The sequence below is a fragment of the Oreochromis aureus genome, linkage group 6, assembly GCF_013358895.1.
Source record: "Oreochromis aureus strain Israel breed Guangdong linkage group 6, ZZ_aureus, whole genome shotgun sequence".
NCBI lineage: Eukaryota > Metazoa > Chordata > Actinopteri > Cichliformes > Cichlidae > Oreochromis > Oreochromis aureus.
The window spans coordinates 28,857,575-28,868,339 of NC_052947.1; the positions used below are offsets into that span (position 1 = coordinate 28,857,575).

At 41.1% G+C, this 10,765-nt stretch overlaps 1 protein-coding gene and 1 long non-coding RNA gene across 4 annotated transcripts; one reads left to right on the forward strand and one right to left on the reverse strand.

Moving 5' to 3' along the window:
• Positions 1 to 315: 315 nt before the first annotated feature.
• LOC120440441 lies at positions 316 to 830 on the reverse strand. Its single transcript, XR_005613256.1, has 2 exons — positions 768 to 830; positions 316 to 552 (listed from the first exon to the last, which is right to left on the reverse strand). It is a non-coding gene; the product is annotated as an uncharacterized LOC120440441 (long non-coding RNA).
• An 870-nt stretch (positions 831 to 1,700) lies between these two features.
• On the forward strand, positions 1,701 to 7,259 carry LOC120440518. Of its 3 annotated transcripts, XM_039613181.1 has the most exons (13): positions 1,701 to 2,302; positions 2,448 to 2,527; positions 2,865 to 3,097; positions 3,195 to 3,373; positions 3,469 to 3,562; positions 3,990 to 4,334; positions 4,430 to 4,483; positions 4,617 to 4,708; positions 4,817 to 4,931; positions 5,299 to 5,400; positions 5,595 to 5,761; positions 5,887 to 6,042; positions 6,985 to 7,259. In XM_039613181.1, the coding sequence occupies exons 6-12, from the start codon at positions 4,328 to 4,330 to the stop codon at positions 5,929 to 5,931; spliced, it is 582 nt and encodes a 193-aa protein (XP_039469115.1). In that variant the 5' UTR covers positions 1,701 to 2,302; positions 2,448 to 2,527; positions 2,865 to 3,097; positions 3,195 to 3,373; positions 3,469 to 3,562; positions 3,990 to 4,327; the 3' UTR covers positions 5,932 to 6,042; positions 6,985 to 7,259. The 3 variants fall into 3 exon arrangements, with proteins under 3 accessions (XP_039469115.1, XP_039469117.1, XP_039469114.1); XM_039613183.1 differs by having other exon boundaries at positions 3,990 to 4,542; XM_039613180.1 differs by having other exon boundaries at positions 3,990 to 4,483.
• The last annotated feature ends 3,506 nt before the right edge of the window (positions 7,260 to 10,765 follow it).

Consider the following 10,765-nt stretch of genomic DNA (forward strand, 5'->3'; position numbering starts at 1 on the left):
TTTGTGGTTCAAGATTGATGCCAGCTGTGTGTTGCCATGTAAATAGTTTGCATTTCATTTTTATGTACTTGCTAAGTACATGTGAACAGATCAAGAATAAAAAAACAAAGATACTATTATTTTCTGTTTTATTGAAACTACTTCACACAAAGTACAGTTATTTACAATGAACTACACATGCAACACAACAGCTTTATGAATACTCAACAAGAGCAAGTTTCATTTGGCGCTGGTTTGACAACCATACTGGGGCACATATTCACCAAAACACAGCAAACCTTAACAATCTTATCAAGCAGTGTTGTGTTTATTTCTGCTCTGCCCTGTTCATTGCACACACAATCCTTCGTCTGCCCTTTAGCTTCCGTGATGCTGTCTGTCCAATCGCCACTGTCCACATTTGCAGCTGGTACCTCAACCTCACTTATCCAACACAACTGCTGTCCACAGCCTCCATGACATGGTGATTTTGTTGTTGTTCTTCTGTCAGATCTTCATCGATTACTTCTGCAAGGGGCACACCTTCAGACTCTGCAGCTGCATAACAAAAGCCTGTAAGATAAAATTAGTGCACATGACAGGTGTGTGATTCATCTGGAAGTTATGTGCGGATTAGTGTACAATGAGAGCAATTTAGTATGTTTTTAGAGGCCCATGAGCAGTGTTGGTGCCCAGTCTGGATTTGTGACTCATTATCTATGACCTCAGCGCATTGAAAATAACACTAAAAGCCTTTTAATAGTGATATGAATTAATTTAGAACTCACCGGAAAGAAGATGCGGAGAGCAAACCAACAAAAAGCTGGGCATTGCACAGAACTCGATCCGCTCGTCTCACCGCTGCAATGCAAGCCTGACGTCTTTGTTTAGTATTATCGGATACATGGCATCCCTCACGTTGCCTCCAGGATGGAAAATGATGAAAAGAGAGCCCATTATCCAGCTTCTTGCCTTCACGATCGTGTGATCAAACGTTGCAACTGATAACACAACACATACGAACCATAGCTGAAGCTGTATCCTGTGTCTAGCCTACTGTCATGGCGGAAGGGGGCGTGGCCCACCTCCCGTGACATCACGCTCCAAAGCCCTAATAGGGATAAGATTGATTCTAATGCAGGTATGTAAAAAATACATATATTTAGAGTAATAGCTTGATGTGTGTTTCAAAGGGTTTTTTTCATAAAAGCTTCAAACAAACAGAGGTGACTGATCTCGGAAACGATTTAATGCATTTAAAAATGGCTACAGCTACCGTCAGCATGCTTGCTAGGTAGAGTACGGTAACGACTACACGTGGCTAGTGCAGCATTAGCCATTTAATCCAACGATGATCATTAAATCTGTTATAAACATTTAAGGACTTGTGTGTTGCAAAATAGCCTCACATGGTGTGTAAAGCAGTTTTTGCGCTAATAGTTCTGCTAGCTCTTTACAAACCTATGATGCTAACGTTAACCGGAGTGCCAAGCTTTAAGCTGCTGACGAACTCCCTCAAGACATGCAACCTTCTTTTTTTTTTTTTTTTGTAAATGTGATGTAGTGGAAACAAATGTTAAAGAGGGGACACACTTGTCTAATTTATTGTACGTAGTAAACGTTATATTATTTGATATATTTTTTTTTAATAAATTTTATATATCTGTATATATGTTTCAGTAAGTAAATATTCTCTTCTTTTTTTCCCCCATTTTCCGCAGATCAGCATCAATGTCCACGTGAAGAACCTAGTTATGTTGACAGTGCCAACCCAACAAAAGGCACTTTCACAATATATAAAAGAAGGTATTCCTTTTTTAAAGTTTACTTTTATATTTGTTGTTATAGTTGAGTTAGGCAGGGCTTTTGTGCAGTCCTAAGAAACATACTGCCTAGAGTGTTTTTCACTTTGTGGAAGAGTTTCTTTATTTATTTATTTTTCTGTTAGTGTATGGAACTGAGGTGCTTCCTCAGGAGCTCCTTCAGTTGTTGGAGGATGGAGAAGGGGACGCAGCCATGACTTGTGAGATGTCGTCTGAGTCAGCTACTACTCACTAGGAGATCAGAAACATGGTGTCCTTGCAAAAGTGGAAAGAGGCCAGGCCTTGTCTTATAGACAATATGTTAGCTACTCTGGATCCACTGTCACACCGTGTGTGTCAGTGTGGCAAACAAGTAGTTGTGAGGTGTCTGGAGTGCCTTCCTCTTCCATTCCTTTGTGCTGAGTGTGATATTGCAGTTCACACACGCTTTGTTCTGCACAACAGAGAGGCAGTAACAGGAGGGTTTTTGCAGCCTTCATCAGAGTTTCACAAGCCAATAGGTACGGTTTTTAATCCTATGCATTTCTTGCTATGTACTATGAGTGGGTGCTGTTATTGTATTTTTATTGTGTATCATTTAATTTCCAATTCTTTTTATATATATTGTGTGTTTTTAATGTTAGTTCGGCTTTTGCCTGTGCAAAGGCCAGACCATGTGTGTGACTGCCAAGCAGGTAACGTTGAGGTTTCACCCGGCGCAATTGTGGCTCTTGTAACCATAAATGGTAAGCTGCCCTTTTGTCACACAGTACATACACAATAGATGTGTTTGCAGGTTTTAGTGCAAATTGTACATTGCTATCATCATCATCATCGTTTATTTATATAGCACTTTAAAAACACACAAGGCTGACCAAAGTGCTGAACAATAGAAACATAATAGATACATCTATAAGAATTGCTATCTTGCTTTGAATTACCCTCGGCCCGCAGTATATGTGGGCACCTGTCAAAGGTCATTTGGATTTACCAGACCGCTTTGAAAACAACATGAAATCTTCACAACATGAAAAAAATGAATGCTTTGACCCATGACTGAATTTATCCTTATCCTTCCTAAAGGCTGTTATAACCTTGCACTGCCAGTGGTGAGCTGCACAAGCTGTGACCTAATGTGGTCCCCCTCAGTTAAGGACATCCTGGGTAGTGGATATTGGCCTGGCACCTTAAATTTCTGCACCCTGTTTTCAATGGATGTCTTTCAGTCTTTCTATGACATTAAGAAGGCTGCACCAGGGATGTCACTTAAGGCATTTGTCAAAATGCTGGATGAAAGAACAGCCCATTTTGGAAGGGTGAGTTTCTAAATTTGTCACGTTTAAGGAAATTGTGCAAATCAATGTTTATGATGACTGTCCGTGAATATTCTGTTGTTTGTCCTCTACTTAAAAGACTGGCCGAATATCAGCTGATGCCTTCAGTAAAAGCTTTGTGGAGTGGAGTGCTGTAAAGTTTGAGGTGGACAGGATGTGCAAGGAGCCATGCATTAGCTGCCCTGCCTGCACTCCAGACGTGCTTGCCGTCTCAGTTGATGGAAACCGTAAGCTTTATCGCATTCAATCAAATACAAGGTACGTTATGCATTGTGTACATAAATCAAATATGGCTTTGTAGAAAAAAGTATTTTAATGTTTCTTTTCAAACAACTGTCACTGTGTCCGTTCAGCACTTCAGAGCAGGCGAACTTTGAAGGTGTCTTCATTGAAAAAGATGAGGAAGTTGCTGAGTTTATGAAATACATCCAGAGACACACAAATGATGTAAGAGAGATATATATATATATATATGTAAGAGATGTATATATATTAGTGCTGTCAGCGTTAATCTTGTTAAAATGACGTTAATGCCATAACCATATACACATACGTGTGTGTGTGTGTGTGTGTGTGTGTGTATAAATACATATGGATGGGTGGATATTTATTTTATTTTTCTCTTGGTGTTGTTATAATACTATTTACTTTACTTTTTCTTAATGTATACTTAATTTTGTCACCATGTGTATTTAAAAAAAACAACAACAACATGATTTTTATGTTATGTTATCAGTGCTGTCCTGGGGAGATATGAGGTCTTGTGTGACTTAAGGCTAATTCAGCTAATTGTTATCTATTTGTTTTAAAAAGTTTGTCCCTGATAGGGCTTAATCATGTCATGTCTTTTATGTTAAAATCTTTGAGTGTATAGATCCCGGGGAAAGGGTTGTGCGGATCTTCATCTTGGACAGCAGCAAAGTAGTCGTCCAAAAAGTCCACTGGGAAGTTGGATGAAGAGGGCATGGAAATAGCTGTTTGTCGCCACGGAGTCCTCTTAGCTGCATTGAACATGTTTCGAGGGGAGATCTTTGCTTACCCCCTTTTTCTCCAGAGGAAGTTGGCAGCTAGCGTCCCAGGACATATTACGTTCCTTTGCTCCGATGTGGCCTGTAAATATTTCCCATATTTAACCAAGGTGGCTCAGCTGAGGAACCCCTTGTCAATGCGTCCTTTTCTCTCCGTCATGCATGCAAAGGCTCACATTTGGAAATGCGAGGTATACTGCAGCTTGTAGTTTTGGATTAGTTTGAGACATTTTGTTATAAGGTTGAATGAATTCAGCAGTCATGTATTGTGACCTCCTTTCTATAGATCAAATGGGGAGGTGCGTTTCAGGATGGGGCCGGTTCTACAGTTGGAAAAGAGGTGGGACAAGTAAACAGTTTCCTGTCTAGGGCAGCCATTGAAGTACATGTCTAAAGCAGGTATGTGTCTGTGTGTGAGATTCCACTCAGTCTCCTGCTCATTAATTCTTATTTTTATACGAACTGAAATGCAGGGCGAACAGACATGCTGACCCTCCTGGCTTTGGGGTGGAACAAAAGGAAAGTGGAACAACTGGGCCGCAGTTTGAGCCAGAGATATCTCAAGGTGATTTTCTTTTCAACACCCATTTTAATGTGTGTGGTAATGGGGGGGGGCGAAACACCTGTACTCTAAAAACATCGATGTGAATGACATTTATTAATGTATTCTTAGATCATAAGGATCCTTAGAGAACAAGTGGAGAGCCTGAATGCGACCAAAAATGAGCTGGGTGTGGATGACGACACACTGCAGCAATGGGTGGCCGATGTGCAGAAATGGGCTGAAGGTGAGTCTCAATATAACGCACTCGTGTATAACAATAGGACCCACCATGGCCTCATTAAAGAACTTAAGGTAGAATTAATATCTTTCTGACAGTGTCAACAAACAAAGAAAAATAAGCCTTGTAAAAGTGGAATTGATGGCAGAGTTGTTGCGTTTGATCAAATTGGATTGAACCTGGGTTGAAATGATGTCGTACTAGTTGGTTTTATAAACCTGAACACCGACATACTTGTTATCTCATGATAATGCAGCACATGAAGGCTACAGATGTCTTATAATGAATAGCATCAAGTCAGTGATTACAGAGTCCACTGTAGTTTGGTGACTGTTGCTCATCCTGTATTCTGATTAATATTCTTCTCACTTAGAAACTGATCAAACTGATGGCAGCCTTGGAGCGTTGCAGGCACGAATAGAGGAGCTTGTCGTCATCATCAGAGTGCGAACACAAAGTCTTTACAGACAAAATGGTACGTTCCAGTTTCTTTGAAACGGACCGCTTGATACTCAGTTTGTACAGCTACTTTGTTAACAGAATAAAATCAGATCCAGGTTTGTTTAATCTGGATGTGATGCGTGTTCTAGCAAACAAATTGATGAGTGTAGATTAAAATGTAAATATATACATTATGTGAAGGTGTGAATTTTTTATGATTATTTACAGATAGCAACAAGAGGGGACACAGAATTCGCAAGGTCATCTTAGATGAGAAGAAACGCTTGGCGGCTGCTGTTGACGACTACAACAAGCTTGCTGAACCAACAAACAAATCGTATCCAGTGATGCCCTCATCCAGACCGACATTTGGCCCTGGCAGAGCACAAGTGAACGTAAGCTCTTGATTTATAAATATCCTTGTTAAACAAACTCCCAGTATCTGAGCAGTAGTTGAATGTTTTGTTCTTGAGTCATAACGTGCTACTATGTTTTCCCATCTGATGTTGTTAAACTGTAGCTGCTGCTCAACTCCAGACAAAGAGAAAGGTCTTTGAGAAGGTGATGGCTGTGAGGCGCCTGAGAGAGGAGGAGATGATCCTTTGCAGGGAGATGCGGCATCACTGGACAGTGTTGCGAATGTGATCTGTGGTGTTGGGGACAATCTCCTCAGACTGTAAGCACATCTTTTATTTATTAATTATTTGATGAATCGATTGAAAATAAGAGCAGATGCTAAAGTCTTATGCCGGGCTCACACTGTGCGATTTTTGGCCCATTTTGAGCTGATTTTTGAGTCGTGCGACCGTTTTGGCAATCGGCCCGAGTTTGTCCTTCATCGTGCGTTGTGCGTTGTGTAGTGTACGTGGGGTAACGAGAAGCGATTAACACCTCACGACCAGCTCCCGATCATCAATAGCTTGGTTGGGAGGATTTCAAACATGTTTGAAATCCTCACGACCGTCGTGAGGGTGTCACCGCAGTTTCTCACACTGCGCACGCGCAAACGCATAAACGTCGGCGAAAAAGACTGAGTAGGATGGCAGCACAGCGTATTGTCTGGACACAAGCGATGGAAGCACAACTGGTTAAACTTTGGCAAGCTCACCCGAGCCTTTTTGATGTGGCTTCAAAAAATTACCATGACCGCAACAAACGTGACAGGAGTTGGATGGAGATTGCTGCTCAATCACAGCTGCCTGATCAATGTTTTTCATTAGCAATTTAGCGAAGTTGATGGTGGTGGTGTGCGTGTCTGTGTGAGTGAAAGACAGAGAGGGAGAGCGAGCGACGCACAGTGTGAGCACTCAGGTCGCATCAGAGCATGGGGTCGTATAGTGTGAGACCCTGCATCGTGACCTATGAACTTCTAACCCCTGCGAGTCAATCGTACAGTTTGAGCAGGAGCTGAATCGCATGACTGAAAAAATCGCACAGTGTGAGCCCAGCATTACTGGATCTTTTACCTATATCTAGATTGCTAGATATCACTGCCTTCTCCCTTTAAAAAAAAGTTTAATTACAGGATCCTAATTCCTTGTGTTTATGAGGTGAGGTTTTTTTTTGTTTGTTTGTTTTTTTACTTTACTCATATTTATTTGTTTTGTTCTTTTTACAGCCTCCCTTGTTGGCATGTCGGAGGATGCACAGAAGGGACTCCATAGCCTGGTTTTAAAAAAACAAAGTGAATTGAAATGCTCAAAATAAAGGACATGTACAAGAGAATCCTCAGCCACCAACCACTCCTGGAAATGGACTCGGAGGAGGAGGAAGACATTCCAGACGATGCCACTGAGAGTGATTTGAGCACTTCTGATGAAGACTGATTGTGTCATCATTGATGTTATTTTTGGTAAAATAAAAAGTTAATCACATCTCTGTTTAATGTGATTTTTCAACAGACATTTTACATTTTGAGAAGAAAAATGTAATTCCCTTGGTGCAGTTGTTTACCCATAATCATGCTTTCCCATGTAATTTAATGACTAGTGTACATGTTCAGATAGACTAACATAATTTAATTCATGGAATGCTTTCTGTGCTGCTCAAATTACCACAGAATTTAAAAGCACCAGGCAGCACACTCACAAGGAAATTTTTGTTCAGTGTTTTGTCGAAGAAATCAACAAGTACAATTGAGATGTTTGCTGTAGTGGTGTGTTTGTTAAGAAGCATGCCAGCACACTGGTGAACTGACAGTCCCAGAATGCACCCGAGCCAGTGACTCGCCCCAGAGCAAATGAAATTGCTTATCTAGAAAGACAACCGTCATCAAAGAATAAGTAAAAGAATAGGAAACTAACGGTAAGGGAAGGTACTGTGCAATAGGAAAGAAATGCCAGAGCCGTGCAAAATGACCTCCAGCAGGCCACAAATGTGTACGTCTGCTCAAACGGTCAGAAACAGACTCCAGGAGGGTGGCATGAGGGCCCGATGTCCACAGGTGAAGGTTGTGCTTGCAGCCCAACACCGTGCAGGATGTTTGGCATTTGCCAGAGAACACAAAGATTGGCAACTTTGCCACTGGCGCCCTGTGCTCCTCACAGATGAAAGCAGGTTCACACTGAGCACTTGTGACAGAGTCTGGAGACGCCGTGGAGAACCTGCTGCCTGCAACATCCTACAGCATGCCGGTTTGGCAGTGGGTCAGTTTTGGTGTGGGGTGGCATCTCTTTGGGGACCGCACAGCCCTCCATGTGTTCGGCAGAGGTAGCCTGACTGCCATTAGGTACTGAGATGAGATCTTCAGGCCCCTTGTGAGACCATATGCTGGTGCGGTTGGCCCCGGGTTCCTCCTAATGCAAGACAATGCTAGACCTCATGTGGCTGGAGTGTGTCAGCAGTTCCTGCAAGATGAAGGCATTGGTGCTGTGGACTGGCCCACCCGTTCCCCAGACCTGAATGCAATTGAGGACATCTGGGACATCATGTCTCGCTCCATCCACCAACTGCAGCACAAAATGTCCAGGAATCTGGGAGGAAATCCCTCAGGAGAGCATCTGCCACTTCATCAGGAGCATGCCCAGGTGTTGTAGTAAGGTCATACAGGCATGTGGAGGCCACACAGACTACAGAGCCTCATTTTGACGTGTTTTAAGGACATTACATAAAACCAGATTAATGATTCTGTATTGCATTGATCAAGGAACCAACCCAATAAGGAGCTAAAGGAATCCTCTTGACATTACTTCACTCAGTAAGTTTATATTATGTTTAATGTGCATTTTCTGCATCAGTTTAGAACATAACATGTTAGCACTCCCTGGTCCTTTTTGGAGACAGATCCTGAGACAGCAGGCAGCTATGGAGAACTCGTGTCATCTGTGGTAATTAAGTAATACTTTGATTTAATATTGATTTCATGACAACTATCCTCAGGCACATATTCCTGGATACATATAATGACATAAGTAAACTCCCATTTTAGAATCATTGCCTTCTTTGATCTGACTTACTGCCTCAGACTTTAGTCCAGTGTCCCCAAAAGTATAGAAAATCCATGACACTGAGTAAGAGGCCTTTATCATAAGTGAGAGAGTTTGGTGTAACAGTGGTTGAACATGCCAAATCAATCCACAACATACTGCCATTCCCCAGCTGTAACCTGCATATGCATCAAACCAAAATCCAGTATCATAGCCACATGATAGACATAAAGATGAGGTTAAAAGGGTTGTGTCATGTTGCCAGATAGCTTCATCTCCAAAAAGATAGACATTCTTCAAAAACAAAAGTTTGTGAATATTTGCTGTATTGCCAGGCCTAAACAAACCTGTTAAACTTATCAAATTATTGTCATAGATATGAAAATATTGATTGAAACAGAATAATCCATTGAAGCCTCCATCATCATCCAAGATCACTGTTATTATTCAGATTATTTTATCTCTATTTTCCTCTAGAATGTTTTGAAAATCAGCATTTGATCAATAGACTTTTTAAAAGTTTATTTTGATCCTATTGTTTACGTGTGTAATTGCATTTTTATTGAAATATTGACAGGAAAACCCTTAATCAAATTGTATCTTTGGTATCTAATAATAATATTAACAATAAAAATGTTACATATGCAATATGTACACAATAATAATGTGTAAACAAACAAGAAAAAATTTCAATTATTTTCTAATACCCTGTATATAAAAACCACATATGACCACAACTCCAATTGTGCAATTGTCACTGCATCTAAACATGACATATTGCAAAAGGTAGAAACATATAATATACAATATGTTCTGAAGCTGCTACTGGTGCAGTTAACTTTGCTTTAGGCTCCCATACACAGTACTGCTGACCCTAATCACCTCATACAAGATGTTGCTTACTTTACTTTAAACAAATTAGAGAGTGAAACAGAGACTGACACTGGCTGAAATGTATAGTAAATATTTTATTTTGAACTTTTATGCTGAACTACAAACTGAACTGTGCGATCGCACACAGGGATCTGGTTTAATGTGTGTAAAACAGTAAACCAGATAAATATAAATTAATCAAATCAAGTCAGAGAGTAATAATATATGGAGTAGATGTCAAGCAGGACCACAGCAGCAGCCACGATCCATCGGAACCTGCTGGATGAGAGAGCACAGAAACTCCAGGGAAGAAGTTTAGTTAGTAACATGCATGAACTGCATTACTGAGACATGTATGCTTACAGATGGTGAGGGAGAGGGGGAGAGTTTTCAGTAAAAGGAGATGTGACTGCATCTTCAACCAATACTGAGTAGGGCTGAATGATATAGCGCATTTGCGATAATATCGCGATATGATCAAGTGCAATTTTCTAACCGCAAAGGCTGCGATTATACTCTGTTTACGTGACATGCGTGAGTAAAACGTGATATGATCAAACGAGATTGTCTAACCACAGAGGCTGCACTCTGGTCACGTGACACGGGGAGCAAAGTTTTCTACCGAGAGTGAACTAGCAAGCAAAGCTGTAGCCTACACAATGGCCTCAGGTTCAACAGAACCAGAGCCTGCGGGGATGCTAGTACCAAAGAGGAACTGCACATCAGCCGTGTGGGAATATTTTGGGTTTAAAAGAGATGATGTCGCACAGAGTCAGGTACTGTGTAAAACCTGTCTTGGTAGAGTTTCTACATCTCGGGGAAACACTACGAATTTGTACCAGCACCTTAAGACTCAGCACAAAACAGAGTATGATAGATGTATGGCTAAAAAATCTAGTAGTGTGCAGAATAAACCTAGTAACGTTACTCGGCAAGGATCACTGACCGAACTGTTTGAAGGTGTTACGCCATATGAACGCACTTCAAAACGGCACGTGGAAATCACCAAAGCAGTAACCCACTGCATCGCGAAAGACATGATGCCCGTCAATACGGTGACCAAGCCTGGGTTCAATAATTTGGTAACTACACTGGATAAGA

Coding starts and splice junctions, on each gene's coding strand:
- LOC120440518 (XM_039613180.1), top strand. CDS start 4,390: ATGAATTCAGCAGTCATGTATTGTGACCTCCTTTCTATAGATCAAATG. Junction 4,484..4,616: donor GTTCTACAGTTGGAAAAGAG/GTGGGACAAGTA, acceptor ACTGAAATGCAG/GGCGAACAGACATGCTGACC. Junction 4,932..5,298: donor TGTGCAGAAATGGGCTGAAG/GTGAGTCTCAAT, acceptor CTTCTCACTTAG/AAACTGATCAAACTGATGGC.